Source organism: Zea mays, chromosome 4 (genome assembly GCF_902167145.1).
Source record: "Zea mays cultivar B73 chromosome 4, Zm-B73-REFERENCE-NAM-5.0, whole genome shotgun sequence".
Taxonomy (NCBI): domain Eukaryota; kingdom Viridiplantae; phylum Streptophyta; class Magnoliopsida; order Poales; family Poaceae; genus Zea; species Zea mays.
In genome coordinates this window covers 82,072,310-82,090,790 of record NC_050099.1, presented here as the reverse complement: position 1 = coordinate 82,090,790, position 18,481 = coordinate 82,072,310, and the positions used below count along the sequence as shown (strand labels likewise).

The window sequence follows — 18,481 nt, the reverse complement described above, 5'->3', positions numbered from 1 at the left end:
ATACTAAGTGAAAGATTTTATGAGGTGAGTCTCATGTAGACAGATACGGTGACAAGGGACCATACAATAAAATTAAAGGAGCTTTGAGAAGTGTGGTTACCAGTTGCCACAACCAACAGATTTCTAATTTCAACAAGTTCGAGAAAAAAACAAGGGAGAATATGGCTAAGTTATGATGTGACTTTGAATACCTGCCGTACTATTGGAGAAAAATTTCCCATAGCATCAACAACAAGTCGGCAAGACAAAGAATCACCATCACTAAGTTTCAGTACCTGCAAAAATAGCATGAAATTCCATTATTTGAGGGAAGGAGATGCCAACACAAAATTTTTCCACTTGCAGGCTCGCCACCGCAAGAAGAGGAATTTTATCTCTCATTTGGAGGATGAGGGAAGGTTAGTCACCAGCCATGATCAGATGCAGGAAGTTCTGGATGATTTCTTTTCCAATCTTTTGGGTTCTATTGTCCAGAGGCCTTTTACTCTTGATCTGGCTAGTTGCCATAGAGATGCTATTGATTTGAGTCTCCTGGAGGCTCCTTTCTCGGAAAAGGAGGTTCAAGACACGATTGGAGCTCTCCCCTCTGATAAGGCTCCTGGTCCTGATGGGTTTACAGGGAGGTTTTATAAGCGTTGTTGGCATATTAGTAAGTCAGATTTGTTGGCAGCTATAAATTCGCTTCATCAAGGAAATGCTTACAAGTTGGGGATGCTGAATTCTGCTTTTATAGCTCTTCTTCCTAAGAAAATTGATGCCTTGACAGCAAGGGACTTTAGACCAATTAGCTTAATTCATAGTTTTGCTAAGTTGGTCACCAAAATGCTTGCTAATAGGTTGGGTCCTCACCTACAGGAGTTGGTGGCTGCTAACCAAAGTGCTTTTGTGAGAGGAAGATCGATTCATGACAACTTCATGTTGGTGCAGCATTCAATTAAATCTCTCCACAAGAAGAAAGTCTCTAGTTTGTTCTTGAAGTTGGATATCTCCAAAGCCTTTGATTCAGTTTCTTGGGCTTTTTTGACTGAAGTGCTTTCACATCTTGGTTTTGGTCCTGTGTGGCGAAGTATGATTTCAAATTTGCTGACCTCGTCCTCCACTCAGGTGCTTTTGAATGGGTCTCCTGGTATTCCTATTAAGCACCGGAGAGGGCTTCGCCAGGGGGATCCTCTTTCTCCTATGTTGTTCGTCTTGGTTATGGATGTGCTCAACAGTTTATTCAAGCTGGCTGAAAACAGGGGGCTGCTGCATAGATTGGAGGGCGCTAATATTCGAAACAGGCTGTCCATTTATGCTGATGATGTAGTCCTTTTTGTTCAGCCTTTTGAGGAAGATCTTCACTGCGTCAGAACAATTTTGGATTGCTTTGGTTCAGCCTCTGGGTTGGTGTCTAACTTGCAAAAAAGCTATGTTATTCCAATTAGGTGTAATCAGCAAGCGGTGCAGGTGGGCTGCAATATTCTTCAGTGCTCTTCTTCATCTTTCCCTTGCACTTATTTGGGCTTGCCGATATCAGACAAGAAGCTCAGAAGGAATGATCTCATGGTTTGGGTCGACAAAATTGCTGATCGGCTTCCTAATTGGAAGGCCTGGCTGCTTAATCTGGCTGGCAGGACAGCTATAGTGCGCTTCGTGCTTTCGGCCATCCCGGTATACCTTCTCATTGCCATGAATATTCCCAAGTGGGTGATTAATTCTATAGATAAGATTCGAAGAGGATTTCTTTGGAAAGGAAGAAAGGAGGTAACTGGAGGTTGTTGTCTTGTCTCTTGGGATATAATTACAAGGCCTTTATATCTTGGTGGCCTTGGGATTTCTAACTTACTTTACCAAAGCTGGGCGCTGCAGACTAAATGGTTATGGTTGGAAAAAACAGATCCAAATAGGCCTTGGGTTGGGCTGAAATTCCCTATTCAGCAGCATGTCAGGAGATTCTTTGCTTCTTCAATTATTACCTTGGTTGGAGACGGGTCTACTACTTTATTCTGGACAGATAGGTGGTTGGATGGGTCTTGTATCCAGGATCTTGCCCCTGATGTAGTTGCTAGTGTTGGGAAAAGGGCTAGTTCTTCCAGAACGGTGGCCCATGTTCTTGAGAACTGGCAGTGGGTCAGCGACTTAGAGACCCCTCTTAATTTGATTGGGCTGCAGCAGTACCTACAGCTTTGGGACGCTTTAAGAGGAGTGGTGCTCACACAAGAGGCTGATAGACATGTGTGGATTCATTCTTCCTCTGGGCAGTTCTCTTCTAGATCATGCTATAAGGCTTTTTTCATGGGTTCGGTTACCTTTGAACCTTGGAAGAGGTTATGGAAATCTTGGGCTCCACCCAAATGCAAATTCTTCCTATGGTTGGCAATAAGGAATAAATGTTGGACAGCTGATAGACTTCAGAAGAGAGGGCTGGATCATCTTGAGGTTTGTCCTCTATGTGATCAGGAGCCGGAGAATATCCAACATCTCCTTTGCAGTTGCATCTTTGCTAGACAGTTTTGACATTGCATTCTTGCACCGTTGGGGCTTGCTAATCTTTCTCCTGCTTCTATTGAGATATCTTTTGCTGAGTGGTGGAGGAAGGTGTGTAAGCAAGTGCACAAACCCAAAAGAAGAGGCATTAACAGCGTCATCATCATGGGGGCTTGGTGTTTATGGATTCATCGTAATAAGGCAGTTTTCGAGGGTGTCAGTCCTTCCATAAGCAGAATTCAAAAAGTTTTCTTGGAAGAGTTAGAATGTTGGGGTCTAGCCGGTGCCAAGCATCTTGAGGGCTTAGGCCTAGGTGCTGCCATTATTAGGTCCAGGGAGTTTCTGGGTGAGTAGTGCAGGTGTGTGTGGGGGGCCTGTTGGCACGTTTGCTGTTTGCCTCCTTTTGTTGGAGGTTGGGGCACTGTGCACAGCAGGAGGTTGGTGGGTCTGTTTGTTCTGCCTTTTGGGCTTTGTACTTTGGTCCACTTTGGACCCTTTTCTTCTCTTAATATAATGATGCGCAGCTCTCCTGCGCGTTCAAGAAAAAAAAAATAGCATGAAATGATATCCTTGTTTGGAAATATGCAATATCTAATGCCAAAATGACACAAACAATATTTACTGATTTACCTCTAAATACATAGATTTGAAAGAAATGGAAAAATATACCTAATAACTAGAATGGTTTCGTTAACAACATACTCCCTCTGTCCCACAAAGAGAGTTACCTCTACAGAAGTTTGCCTATGGAGCCTTTGTTTGTGGGTTGGCCTCAAAAGTACCTAGATAGGATACACACGTTTGCCTACAGTGGCATTCTTTGTGGGGACAAAATTTGAATGTTACAATGAAACTCTTTATGGGACGAAGGGAGTATAAGCTTATTATATCAGTCAAGTAGCATAATTATATTTCGAAAATCAGATATGAAGACAATGCAAGACAATCTATTTATTTATAAATTTTTATGGCAAAAGACTAACAGAATTTAGAAATCTCCAGTCCATTGAAACAGTTTTACTATGGCCAGGGGGGACAAAATATAATTTTGCTTACAGCGAGATCATCATAGACATAAATGCTTGATAGACTTTTCTCCTCAAATATTGCTCCTCCCGAAGAAATGAAGCGTTCTTTCATGTTCTCAACAAGTTTAGCAGGCCTGGAAAGGTAAAATCAAACATAAACTGATGCATGAGCTAAAATTATTGTTTTATTTATGTTAAGGGATCTTTCTTGCTGCAAGATATACATAGGACATGTGTAAGGTTTGGATTCTCTTATCATCCTGGTGGTCTGGGAGATTTGGAAGCATCGTAATTCTTGTGTGTTTGAAGGTTCCTTGCTTAATGTACGGGAGTTACTGCAGACCATTGAGGATGAGTGCAGTCTTTGGTGCATGGCAGGAGCATCTAAACTTAGCTTTTTCTTTCTCTCTCTTGGTTGCTATCTCTAGCATCTTAGATGCTGGGGCCTTGGGTCTTTTTGAGTGTTTGTGTGTATTTGTTCTTAGGCTGGGTTTCCTTCCCTAGCTCTTTGTACTCTTGTTCTTTCTATCTTAATGAAATGATAACACAGCTCTCCTGCATCAGCGAGAAAAGATAGACATAGTGTAGAATGGGAGAATACCCAACCCTAGCAGGGGTTGGGAGATGTATTTATAATAGGAATAGTTGGGTCTAGGCCCATTACAGAGGGACGAAAGGGTGAACCCTAACACCCCCCCCCCCCCCCCCCGCAGTCACAACTCTATCCTGTACAGAAGTTGAACTGGACCGAAAGTCTAGGAATACACTCGTTGGTAACCCTTTAGTGAAAATGTCGGCGAACTGCAGCGTGGTGGGGATGCTGAGAACCCGAACGTCACCTGCAGCGACATGCTCGCGGACGAAGTGCAGGTCGATCTCCACATGCTTCGTGCACTGATGTTGCACAGGATTGGTGGAGAGGTAGACGGCGCTGACGTTGTCGCAGTAGACGAGGGTGGCGCGCTGGAGTGGGCTGTGGAGCTCGTGGAGGAGTTGGCGCAGCCAGGAGGCCTCCACCACGCCGTTGGCTACGGCGCGGTATTCAGCCTCTGTGCTGGAGCGGGAGACGACGGGCTGCCGCTTGGCAGCCCAGGAGACGTCGGCGACAAGCGACTGAGTGGTGGAGAACCCAGGGGCAGGTGTATGGGGAGACGTGTCGGCAAGGGTAGACCGGAGAGGACGCATGTGCACGTCGGGTAGCCCGGTAGGCCAAGCCCGGAGGGGACGAGGCCAGCGGCACGCGCGTTGGCTGCGGTGGTAGCACTCCGGGAGATTCCACTGTCTCCGCGCTGCAGGAGGCGGCCGACAAGCAGCCAGCAGCAGAGCGTACCGAGCAGGCCAGTCTAGAGCAAGGGAAGGGGGGGTGGGAAGCCGTCACACGGACTCACGGCCAGCCGGTTGCACGGAGAAGAGCGGGAGCAGCCTAGGAGGCGGTTGCAGGCCGACGGCTAGGGAGGTGGGGGCGGCCGGCCAGGGGTGGCGGCGGCTGGCCAGGTGGGAGGAAAGAAAAGAAAACCCTAACTGTGATACCATGTAGAATGGGAGAATACCCAACCCTAGCAGGGGTTGGGAGATGTATTTATAATAGGAATAGTTGGGCCTAGGTCCATTACAGAGGGACGGAAGGGTGAACCCTAACACAGTTCTAACACATAGGACACTATACTTTTGGTAGGCATCACTATTAATATTATTACTGTACCATATAGTTAGGCATCACAGCGAGAGTATTCCATATGTATAAAGTAAATGTCTATTCCATCGTATTTATGTCCTATCATCTTGTGTATTCCATAAACATCAAAATTATGCAAGCAGCATGCAATTTTTTCCGATCTTGCTACTGTCACCATGCCAACAAACGAAAACTAATCTATATGTGGCGTCATTAGATAACTTACGAAACACCAAGATTAAGAATGTTCTCCACCCAAATTTCACCTTTATCTTCAAATCCACATCTATTCTGCAGATTAAAAATTAAAAGAAATAAGTGAACTAGTTAGATAGCAAGACATGATTTAATGATGATAAGATATTACATAATTGACGATTTGACGTCAACTTTTGATATAGACATTACAGGATTGAAATCACTTGAAATTATTTGTTCAAGTTCTGCTTCTGAAAGAATACCAATCTCTACAATTTCCATAAGCTCCTTTCTTGAAATATTCCACTCCTGTTCCCTCTGTTCAGCAGATATAGGTATATGTTTCATGGTTCAGTAAAATGTTCTTCAGATAACTCAGGAATAGCCATATAGTGTCGAATTACCCCTTTGATTATGTTTCTTTCGATAATTCCAATCCGAAGGCCTTTAGAACTGAGAGCAGTAGCTACAAATATACCTAATGTGCCGCCACATACAATTACATCAAATATCTCTGAACCAGAACCAAGATCAGAATCAGCCAACAGCCCTTCAACCCGAGTAACAACTTCAGGGACTTTGGAATCTGCATGCATTCATTTCCATTACAATGTAATTAAAGAGAGATTCAAGCTTTCAGCTAAAACTATTTAAACTTATACAGCAAATAAAGTTGCATGTTCTTTGGTAGACTGGAAAGTCATAGTCTCAGAATTTCAGAAGCTAAGTGATGAATACGAACACTACCAATCACGCACGTCCTCTACTGTTCATCAAACAAACAGAATATGTACGTTACATTGGCTTCATGCTTGTGTGGACAAAATTACTAGTTTAATACGCAGAAGTAGTTCTCAGTAAACCCTGTAAAACCTTCGTATTGAGCAAACCAACTTTCGTGCTTTAGAAATTAGGACAGCAATCCACACGATGAGCCAAATTAGACTTTTTTGTGGCATTGTGTCTGTAACAAACATGGAGGCCAGCAAAATGCAAAACTCATTTCGAAATATATCTATCCAATATGAGACTGGGGTGTGGTCGAAACAGGCTTCTCTTCCAATATCAGTAGCAACAAGATCAGAAGCAAAGTTCACCACTAAAGACAGCACTAGGCTCGCTCGCTCTCTCTCGCGCACCCCCCCCCCCCCCCCGGCCGCTGCTCCACCTGCCATCATGTGTCTACCCTGGTCATGGCGTCGCCGTGGGTTTAGTCTCCCTCATCCCTGGATCCTAGGCTTCTCCTGTCCCTCATCCGGTGGAGGCGGGAGGCTTCCCGCGATGGCTTCTCCATTTGTTTGGGATGATAGGGGGGAAATTACTTGCAAATTCTTTGGACTGCTCTTCTGGTAAAGATTTTTACCTCTCGGCTCTTCGGAAATGTGGCTCCTCGGTCCATCATGCCTCTTCTTCGCCTTTGGGCTCCTTCTTACTGATTGCAGTTTTTCGCCGTTACATTTTTCTTCTTTCGGCTGAGTCGGACAGCTTGGCTTTGCAATCGGTTCTTGGTGTTTTTATGTTGTTGAAGAATCAAATCGTCATTTTTGTTTTTCCGTGGCCTCCAAGAAAGTTGGTTTCATGGTCCTGTCTCTGAAGCGCATCATCTCTGCAAACTTTGATGTTTATTTATACCTTTGGAGAAACGAGAACCCGAATTGGAGAAAAGAGTATACTCTTTGGTGCAGAGAGGAAGATGAGAAGTGGATAGTTGTTAAGCGCAGAAGATGTCGTTCTTCAAAATTGGTCTCTTTTGCTAAGAATTTGGTGCAAGACTCACCAAGCAAGAAATATTGCCCTTCGGGTGAATCAGCAATGGATTTCTCAGGTTGCCCATAAAGACGAAGTTCATTCTCCAGGGTATTCCTAATGATCAGTGTCAGTTGGTTTCGTACAAATCAGGAATTTCAAATGTCCATTGACAATCTCATTCAAATATGAGATCTCGTTTCAGCTCGACTTTGAACAACGACTCTCAGGAGACTGGTTTGGTTCCTGTTCCAGCCATCTTTTCTCGGATTTCTCATGATCTGGAGAGGGCAGTGTCTCATGGGGCTCCGTGCAAAATCCACCTCTTGTCAGCTGGGCGTGTTCGCACGTCGCAAGCGCACTTGGCGCATGTTGTGGCTACCTCTGCAAGACCCACCATCCTTCAGGGTAAACTTTGCTTCCGGTGTTTCTCGAGCACGCACTTAATCAGGACCTGTTCTAGCCCGGTCAGGTGTTGCCGGTGTTTTCTGCTCGGTCACGTTGAAAACTATTGCAACAGTAGGTGTTCTCAACCTATGACACGACTGCTCTGGAGGCCTAAAGTGCACTGCATTAAAGGATTGGCGGTAGGTTGCAATGATGCTCATGTTGCGTTGGAAGTTGCTCCCGGTGCCTTAGCTAAGGCTCCTTTGTCTTCGGTCACCGGGCCCACTCAATCTTCCAGTAAAGGTGCCTTTTCGCATTCTGACGAGGGCAACTATTCGGCTCCCATCCCTTAAAGCGTTTTGCCTATTCCTCGCTCCCTCCGTCACAGCCTTCCACTGGCTACGGTTACTGGGTTGTCTGCTATACCTGGTTTCAGTCGCCTTTTTGATTCTAACGTTGGCTACTCCTCTCTCACTGTTGTTGAGAAAACCCTTTCGTCTCCATCCTCTCTCTCAACAGTGCTACGGTTTCTCCTTGCTGCCCCCACCTCTCTTGCGCATGGCCAACTTCCCGGCGGACCCTCGTCCTTTCCTCCCACCGGAGTTCATCACCGTGGATGGGGATGCCAACCGGCGTACTCGCGCCCGCATTCATCTTGCTTTGGGACAGGAGATTCGTCGGGATGACTTTGTCATTGCGACGGATGTGGAGGGAGTGGTGCAACCAGCTGACTTTGGTATGTGGGTTAATCGCATTCGGGATTACCTTCAAAATCATCTTAGACTGCATGTTCTTAGCTGCTCTGATCACCCGTTTGGGCTGGGAATCTTTGAAATGGGAAGCCTTCTCCAGAAGGACAGATTGATTTCTGGTGATATTTTCAACATTGAAGACACTTTGGTGTGTTTTATCCGATTGGATAGAGCGCAAAATTTCAGAGAAGTGGCCTATAGCAGAAAAGGGTGGATTTTCTTGCTGGTTTTTTCCTGTTACTCTTATGAATGATATGTGCATCCACCAAGTTATGGCATCCTTTGGCAAGCTCCTTCGTCGGCACAACAGCCCTAGAATCAAGTCCTATGTCCTGGTTAAGTGCATGTATAGATCATTCAATGACGTGCCTAGAAGCATTATGCTCACTCATGGAGAAATCTCCACTGGTCTGGGGTGTTCTTGGACCGTCCATGTGTACATCCTCACTCCGGAAGATGATTGGAGGCTTGGGGACATTGAAGCTCTTGCCAACCTTCCTCCCAACGGTAACCCTCATCCACTTACAGAAGAAGACAATGATGAAGACTTCCTTCAAACCGAGGGAGATTTCATGGAAAATGCGGATAATCACAACTTTGGGGGTGTTCAGGGTCCTGCTCAGGGTGATTCTGTCTGGGAGAACGCGACCCTGAACTTGGGAATCGCTAATAACTGGCAGCCTTGGCCGCAACAGCTCCATTTTCCTCCCCAGGTTTATGGCATGCATGAGCAACTCCTGTTGGATCCCAATGATAGACCGGATGATGGGGCCGATTCCTCCTCCAGCAATTCGGTTGCAAGATGCAAAAATCGTAATAGATTCCCCTTCAGGATTGCTGGTGATCTCCCTGAACTTGGTGCATTTCCTTTATCTTTGGATCTTCTCTCTCGCGAAATGCCAGGATGGGCTGAACAATTCATGTCCATGGGGCTCAAAAGAATTATGTGCCATGCTCTCCCTCACCTAAGTGAGGTCTCTTGGTGGGGCTCCTCCTATCGCAGTCTCACAACGTCTGGTCCTTCCACTGTTCAAATTCAGATTCTGGAAGAAAATGCTGAGGCCTCTGTCACTAGTTCCCAGCCTTTTTTTCTTCTCAAAGGTCTACCCAGCTTGCCAGTTCACATTGGTACAAGCAGTAAGCTTTAAAGCAAAGGCAAGTGGTTACCAAAGTATATCAAAGGCAGATGCCTAAGCAGGCCAGGCAGATTGTCAAGAAGACCAGGTCAGCGTGTAAGAAGTTTGCCCGACAACCATACCCATCTCAAGTTAGAAGAAGTGCAAGGATCAATGCCAGGACCAAGGGACTCAAGGTCTCCTTTGATCTTGGCTCGCCCTCAGGGTCCGTGGAGGTACCTTCTCAGCATCTGCCCCATGAGCTAGGGGACTTGAATGATCTCAATTCTTTTTCGTGGCCGCTTAAATTTCCATCTTTGCAAAACATTTTGGAATTTATCTAGAAATTAATGCTACCACCTTGTGGAAGGTGGCTGTTGAGATTTGTGGAGTGTCCCCTGTGGAGGCATCTGTGGAGGTGCTGCTTCGTCCAGACCTAGGAGTGGAGGGCAGCATCATCCCCGCAGGACCTCTGCAAGAGCCATGATGATTTACAAAACTATGTCTCATGTTGCAGTGCGGGTGGTCGTGGTTTTTTGTGTCTTAAATCTTATGTGGTGGTTTAACATTGTTCCTTGTACCTGTGGGGTACCTTTTGGTGGTTTGTGGAACTTGGGTGACAAACATCATTTGACCTCGTTGGCGACTTGGTCATTGTCTTTTATCCGTGCCTTGATGGTGCTATTCCTTTTGCACTATTGGTTCGTTGACATTGCCCCAAGAAAGTTTGTTGTGGGGGTTATCCTTGTGTTTGCGTCTTGGATGTGATACACATGCGCTCGTTGGCTTTAAACTTTAAAGTGATAATTTATGAATCCCAATATTAGAAAATGGAATATCCTTCTTTGAATGATGAGGGCAAAGGCCGTGCAATGCGACAAAAAATTGAAGAGAGTTGTTGCTTTGTCTTCTGCATCCATGAAACAAAAATGGAGGACATCAACCCTCATTCTTTTAGAAGACTTGCCCCCAAGCGTTTCACCAAATTTGCCTTTAATCCCTCTAGAGGTGTCTCGGGTGGGGGTATTTTGATTGGTTGGAATGACTCCTTGCTTCAGGGAATGATCCAGGAGGTTAATCTTTTCTCCATTACAGTGGATTTTGCCTCTCGCCTTTTCGCAGATCACTGGAAGTTAACAATTGTCTATGGTCCCTGTCATGGCCCAGATCGTACTGTTTTACCAATTGGTTGAGCTCCCTTGATATTTCTTCAACAGATAACTGGATGTTGATGAGAGATTTCAATTTCTATCGTTCGATTGCTGACAGAAATAAGCCAGGGGGAATTGAAAGGGAAATAGGCTTACACCTTTTCCTAAATTGATTTTGGTGGTTGAATTGCCCAACACAAATAATTGGACTAACTAGTTTGCTCTAGTCTATAAGTTTTACAGGTGCCAAAGGTTCACAACAAGCCAATAAAAAGACCAAAGATGGGTTCAAATAAAGAGAGCTAAAGACATCCCAAATACACCCTGGTCTGGCGCACCGGACTGTCCAGTGCGCCACCGGACAGTGTCTGGTGCACCACCGGACAATGTCCGGTGCACCAGGGATCTTGACGCTGAACTCGCTACCTTCGGGAAAATGGGAGGCCACTCCGCTATAATTCACCGGACTGCCCGGTGTGCCAGCGGAGCAACGACTACTTCGCGCCAACGGTCAACTGCAACCGCATTAAATGCGCTACAGTGCGCGCCAGAGTCAGAGCACGCGCAGAAGGGGCACCGGACAGTCTAGAGGACCTGTCCGGTGCACCACCGGACAGCCCAGAGGCCCCACCAGTCAGAGCTCCAACGGTCAGAACCCAACGGCCGGCTGACGTGGCTGGCGCGCCGGACAGTGTCCGGTGGCGCACCGGACTGTCCGGTGCGCCATGCGACAGACAGCCTCCCAACGGCCACTTTTGGTGGTTGGGGTTATAAATACCCCCAACCACCCAGCATTCATTGCATCCAAGTTTTCCAACTTCCTACACCTTACAAGAGCTATAGCATTCAATACAAGACACACCAAAGAGATTAAATCCTCTCCCAAGTCCTTAGTTCATTCCAAATCAAATAGTGACTTGTGAGAGAGTGACTTGTGTTCATTTGAGCTCTTGCACTTGGATTGCTTCTTTTTCTCATTCTTTCTTGTGACCACCTCAACGGGGAGTAGGTTTGCAAGAACCGAACCTCGGTAAAACAAATCATCGTGTCTCGCTCTTTATTTGCTCACGATTTGTTTTTCGCCATCTCTCTCGGACTCGTTCATATTTCTAACGCTAACCCGGCTTGTAGTTGTGCTTAAGTTTAAAAATTTCAGATTCGCCCTATTCACCCCCCCCCCCTCTAGGCGACTTTCAGGAATGTTACAGATATGAATACTTTTAACTCTATCATTCGTGGGCTTGGTAATCGAAATCTCCCTCAAAGGCAAAAGTTTCACTTGGAGCAATATGCAGTCTGATCCTCTGTTGGTGCAAGTAGATTGGTATTTCACCTCCATCAGCTAGACCTCTGCTTTTCCCAACACCTTGCTAGTTCCCCTGGCAAAGACCACTTCTGATCATATCCCTTGTGTTGCCCAAATTGGTTCTTCCATTCTGAAAGCTAATATCTTTCGCTTCGAGAATTAGTGGATGGAGTTACCAGGATTTTCAGAGGTGGTTTCCAATGCTTGGAACAGAGAGATCAGGACAGTCTCCTGCAAGAATAGCCGCCAAATTCAAGAATGTCAGATATGATCTCAAGAAATGGAACAAGACTACCTCCAACTTGAATCGTTTGATAACAAACTGTAATGAGGTCATTTTAGTCATTGATAAATTGGAAGAACAAAGATCCATGTTTCTCCAGGAAAAGAATTTGAGATCAATCATCAAGACTCAGATCGACAGGCTCCTAAAATACAAAAACAGCTACTGAAGGCAATGATACACTGAAAGATGGGTCACCCTTGGGGATGAATGCATTAATTTTTTCACGCTGCTGCAACAAACAAGTACAGGCACAATGTCATTGCTACTTTAGTCAATGAGGAAGGTAATAGCTTCTCTGATCATGAAGGAAAAGTTGCTTGTCTCTGGGAGGCGTTCAAGGATCGTATGACCCACTATGGTCTTGAACCTTACAGGCCTGGTTCACCCTATTGAAGGCTTAGAGGATCTCACTATACCGTTCTCTACAGATAAAATTGATAGAATTGTGCAGAATATGCCTGTGGACAAGGCGCCTAGCCCTGACGAATTTAATGGCAGATTCTTGAAGTCTTGTCGGCCCATCATCAAGGCGAATTTCTACAAGTTATGTCAGGACTTCTTCGACTGTTCTGTCAACCTTGAAGGGCTAAACACCTCGTTCATTACTATGATCCCCAAGGTCAGCAACCCGGTTACCATTAGTGACTACATACCCATTTCTCTCCTCAACATAGTCATCAAGTTGATCACCAAACTCCTGGCCAACGAACTGCAGCCAAAGATGTCGAGTCCTATTCACAGAAATCAGTATGGGTTCATCAAACATAGATCTATTCAAGATTGTTTGGCTTGGACTTATGAGTACATTCATCAATGTCAACAGTCCAAAAAAGAAATAGTGGTTTTAAAGCTAGATTTTGCTAAAGCCTTTGATACAATAAAGCACCGCTCCTTTTTGTTATTGCGGCAGACCTTCAATGCATCATCAACAAAGCCACAAATATGGGCATCCTCTCGGCTCCCATTGAAAGCACCACCCGTTTGACTTCTCTATCATCCAATACGCAGACGATACCCTCATCGTCATGAAGGCTTCATAGAGGGAGTTCTTGTGTTTAAAAGGTATTTTGCATTCATTCTCCATATCGACAGGACTCAAGATTAATTTCCACAAATCATGTCTTTTGCCGATCAACCTTTATGTCACCAAAGCCACTCAGCTAGCGGCAGTGTTTGGATGTCAAGTTGGCACTTTTCCGTTCACTTATTTGGGTTTGCTAATGGGCCTCACGAGGCCGAAAGTCAAGGATTATCTCCCTCTCATCACTAAAGTTGAAAGAAGGCTCAATGCCATCAGTTCATGGTTATTTATAGTATGAAAACTTACTCTGGTCAACTCTACTTTCTCCGCAATGCCCATCTTTGCAATGTGCACCCTAAAGCTACTGGTGACGGTCATCAATGCTATTGATCATATCAGAAGGGACTGTCTCTGGCGCAGTAACAGTGAAACTGCACACCAAAACCCTCTGGTTGCCTGGGACAAAATGTGTTGCCCTAGGAATAGAGGGGGCTTGGGTGTCCTCAATTTGAAGATTCAGAACACAGCCCTCTTGTTCGAATACATTCACAAATTCTATGGCAAAGAGGATATCCCATGGGTAAATCTAATTTGGACCACTCACTATTCTAGGGGCAGGGTTCCTCATGGCTCCCCTGAAACAGGTTCTTTCTGGTGAAAGGATGTTTTCAGGCTGATTGACTATTTCAGAGGCCATGTTATGCCTTGGACTAGGGATGGCAGAACAATCCTTCTGTGGCAAGATATTTGGAACAATATCTCCCCCAGATTCACTTTCCCTTATCTCTTTTCTTTTGCCAGGAAAAAAGATGGTTCGATTCAAGAATTTTTAGCCAACATGGATCTGGAACACAACTTCCATACTCCTTTATCTCCCCAGGCTGCTCAGGAATATCATGTTTTTCGTGAGCTTGTGAGTAACCTTCAGAATTCTAGAACTGATAAAGACAAATGGACCTATCCGTGGGGCAACTCTACTTTGAGCTCATCCAAGTTCTACATCCTTACTTTTCAGTCAATTCAGCCCCCTGCTGCCTTTAACTGGATTTGACAGTCTAACGTTGGTAAGAAATTAAAGATTTTTGTATGGCTGGTCTTCAGAAATAGAATTAACTCAAAGAACCTGCTGTTTTGTTGTTCTTTCAGTACAAACTGCTGGAGTTATGTGGTTTTCATTGGAATCATGATCTTGACTTCTTCTCGATGATTCAAGAGACCAAGGGCGTCTTTGGCCACAGTTTTTTCATGGAAATTCTGGCTCTGGTGGTATAGTGCATTTGGAAGCAGATGAATGACTTCATCTTTAGGAATGAGGCTCCTTTTACTTTTTGGCGATGCTGCTTCAACGATATGTTAAAGTTGCAAATGCTAAGATTTAACCCCTCTTTTAAAGCTAGACTGTTGTTTTGGCTAAATTCTCGATAGCTTCTTTCCTGTTTTCTTTGACTACGCCTGTAATTTTTCTTTTTAAAAAAAATAAATGTGTGTTGTAGGGGTTTCCCTACAGCCTTTTCCCCTAAAAAAACAAGATCAGAAGCAGCAAATCCAGATAAACATATATATATGTAATGTTTGGCCATCTGAGGCGTACCTGCTTGAGCTTCACAAATACTAGACCATATTTGATCCAATCTTTTCAACGCACTATATGAGTAAGCCCCTCCAGCGCCTCCGACTCCTTCGCCAGCAGAGATCTTATCCATTATCATCTACATGACTTCGTGATGTTAATTCATCAAAATATAAAATCAGAAGAGGAACCAAACAAACAAGCAAATATGTTCATGCTGAATTGGCGTACACCAATACTCAATAAATTAGCACGTCACAACAGCCACAAAACTGATATATTTTAACTTTGACCTGGCCATGTTTCCACCAACTTGAGTGACATATTTGTTCTTATCAACGTACACATAATACTCGTACCACACACGGCTGTGTTAGTGTAGCTCTACCGTTCAGTCCTCTCAGTTCGGTAAGAAACAATGCGGCGCACAGACAGTAAGGCCGTACTGCTGGCTGGAATGGGGGTGGGGGGCGCAGAAGCGCGCGCAGTCGGCAGTTCACCTGGGTTCTGGAAGGCGCCGGCGCGGCCTCCCCAGCCGCTGCTCTGACGCGCAGGCGCAGGCGCGCGAACCCGCCATCGCCACGATGCGCCCTGGCGCGGCCACCGAGAGCGCGGGGCGGAGCTGCCGCGAACAGGCGAAGAACAGGCGGAGGCATAGGGTGTGAGGCCGAGGATTTTGGACTGCGGTGGGAGTGCGAGGTGCCGGGGCGAGACCGCGAGAAGCCGATGGGCGAGGAGGAACGGGAATGGGCGCTCGCGCGCTGCCACTCGCATCGTGGATTTGATGAGAATGAGACACGGCTATTGGAAGTGCTGAGCTCGGATGGCATGCGACGTGGCCTTCCCTCTTTCCGCGGGCTAGGATCTGTTGCTAGCAAGGGCGACTAAACTTTAGTCACTTTTAGTCACTAAAAATCAAATATGATGATTAAAGTGGGTGATCAAACTTTATTTCTTTAGTCACCAAGGAGATGCCCAAGAGCCCGTTTGTTTAAGCGACTAAAGATTAATCCCTCTATTTTCGTACCATGTAATCCTTAAATAGCCAAACGGTGGGACTAAAACAGTGACTAAATTGTTTTAGTGTCTAGTCATTCAAGGAGTGACTAAAAGAGACTAAACCATATTAATTCCATATTTTGCCCATTATTTATTTCAGTTACACTAATGGTGGAAGAATATTAAGGGGCATTTTAGTCTCTTATAAGTCATTTACCGTTTGGTTCACGAAATGTAACGTAAATGGTAATGATAATGATTCACACTCGAATAACGGCGGTAACAAGTTTGAATAAGACGGTATCCATTTGTAGTGTGGTATAGATTATGGTCGAACTTAAACAAATATGATTTAACGTTATCGGTTACTCATTACGTTACCAATATGTGAACCAAACGACACCTTAATCTGTTATGAATACTTTTAGTCCACGCAACCAAACCCAGGGTTGGGACTAACCTTTAGTCTCTCCACTAAACTTTAGGCCTAGCTTGGATTCACGGACTAAAGATTAGTTCATTCATTTTAGTCTCATTTAGTTCCTAAATTACCAAACGGTGGGACTAAAACCAGGACTAAACTGTTTAGTCTCTAGTCCCTCAAGGGATGACTAGAAGGGACTAAACCATATAAATTCCACTTTTTGTCCCTCCTTTATTTCAGTTGCACTAATGGAGGGAGAATGTTAGAGGGTATTTTAGTCCTCTTGTGATTTAGTTAATGTGTTTTGAATACTTTTAGTCCCTATAACCAAACATGGTAGAGACTAAACTTTAGTCCCTAGACTAAAGTAACCAAATGGACCCTTAGTCCCTAGACTAAATAAACCAAACATGCCCTAAAAGGGACTAAAGTAGGATTTTTACCTTATTTACCCTCTTCACTTTTTCTTGCAACAAACATCTACTAATTAATACAGGGATGTAATCGGATCGGATACGGACGGATATTGATGATATCGTATTCGTTTTCATAATTATAGTCGGATTCGAATACAGATACGGATAGTTTCGGATACAGATACGGATACGGATTATCTCGGTTACGGATGTGGATATTCACCTTTCGAATACGGACAAGTCAGACACGAATACTGTTGGTAACAAATAGTTTATTCGGATAACAAGTACACACATCGTAAATGTTTGAGAAACTAAAATACTCACTCAACTACTCAAGTATCTTGTTGCATGCATGCAATCAAGTAATTTAGTACGCACTCAAGCACTTGCACACATGACACATGCACTTGCAATCGAATAGACTAAAAGAAATTAAACAACTCAAGAAGCTTGATGCATGTACTTGAATTTTTGAAATCATAATAATTGTTTAAACTTCAAAGTTATCACAACCTCATAGTCGCTCATAGTCATAGCTCACAGAGACAGTCACAACTCACAAATAGCCAAATACAAAAGAAACAAAAGCAAGTCTGCTTGTCCCAAACGGTCATCCAGCCAACCCAAATAACCAAATTCAAAATAAACAAAAGGAAGTCTGCTTGTTCTAGACTTCTAGCCGGCCAGCCACCAGGTGTCCAGGTGTCCCAGACGGTCTGCTTGTTCTAGCCGGCCAGCCACCAGGTGTACAGCCATCTCTTTTTTCCCCTTATTGACACCGACCAAAAGAGAGTAGTCCTTTACGTCCAAAGACTATAGGATGGATCATGTTAGTAGATGCAATTAAGATACAAGTTGATAGACATGTTGTTAACTTAATGCTATGGAGAGAGTTGCTATTACATAGATACAAGTTGATACAAGTTCGAACGGTGTAATCTAAAAAAAGAACTTTCAGATTTAGTATATATCTTGAAATGTAATATTTTCTCTGTATGGCCGATTAACGCATGCATGCATACAAGAAGGCACCGTACGTTGTTTGCTCTCACTTAATGGCTTAATGCTATGGAGAGAGTTGCTATTACAGAGATGACAAATAACACTAAAAATCATCATCTACAAACAACCAATAGATTTGTTAACTGATTAAAGCCAAACAAATGGTTAGAAACTAACACCTTTCTCCTTAGTCACATATTGCTTTAGATCTCCATGTCGTCAATGTTGTTGTCCTCATCGTCATCACCATAGAGTTCCTCGTTAGCGAGGCCTTCAGCTTGAGCCTACAAAAATTGTGGAGAATTGGAGATCAAATGGATTTAGAAAATAAATATGTACAAACCAACTAAGATTTAGAAAACGATATAAGATACCTCCTCATTTCCATAGATGCATTCCTTGTTGTCTAAAACGAGATCATCAATAATTGATGGTACCTTAATCTTGCAATCTAAAAGTGCACAAATTTAATAATTAGTAACACTAACATAACTTGAATTGAAAATTAGTATTAGTAGGCTATAGTAGAGAAAATAACATATCAATTTTACCTCTATTAGATGCAATATACCAGTCCTTGGTACAAACTAGTGCCTCAACAATATGAGGCTCTAGACGACTGCGAACTTTACTAACAATACGCCCACTAGAGTTGAAGGCAGATTCCGAGGCTACAGTAGAGACTTGAATGGCCAATACATCACGAGCAAGGCGTGACAAAACAGGATATGTCACTCGGTTAGCCTTCCACCATGATAATATGTCAAACTGCAGACCTTTACCACTAGGATCAACCCACCTAATTGGTTTCTATTTCATGTAAACATCCAATTCACTTACTTCACCCCTACTGGTTGCAGCTTCATCTTCATATAGAAACTCATCAATGTCAGTATTTAGACCAATTGGAATATCTTTATCTTTATCTTTACCTGC

General features: G+C 44.2%; 1 protein-coding gene across 1 annotated transcript in view; it reads right to left on the bottom strand.

Moving 5' to 3' along the window:
- The window catches only part of LOC100502482 (uncharacterized), a 45,720-nt gene extending 30,288 nt beyond the window's left edge, over positions 1 to 15,432 (bottom strand). Inside the window, exons 1-7 of the mRNA NM_001196960.1 lie at positions 15,202 to 15,432; positions 14,723 to 14,840; positions 5,772 to 5,953; positions 5,578 to 5,685; positions 5,396 to 5,460; positions 3,523 to 3,628; positions 192 to 275 (exon numbers count right to left, since the gene is read on the bottom strand). Coding sequence (NP_001183889.1) covers positions 192 to 275; positions 3,523 to 3,628; positions 5,396 to 5,460; positions 5,578 to 5,685; positions 5,772 to 5,953; positions 14,723 to 14,840; positions 15,202 to 15,357 — 819 coding nt within the window. The 5' untranslated portion in view covers positions 15,358 to 15,432. The remainder of the gene's footprint in view (positions 1 to 191; positions 276 to 3,522; positions 3,629 to 5,395; positions 5,461 to 5,577; positions 5,686 to 5,771; positions 5,954 to 14,722; positions 14,841 to 15,201) is intronic.
- Between the last annotated feature and the right edge of the window lie 3,049 nt (positions 15,433 to 18,481).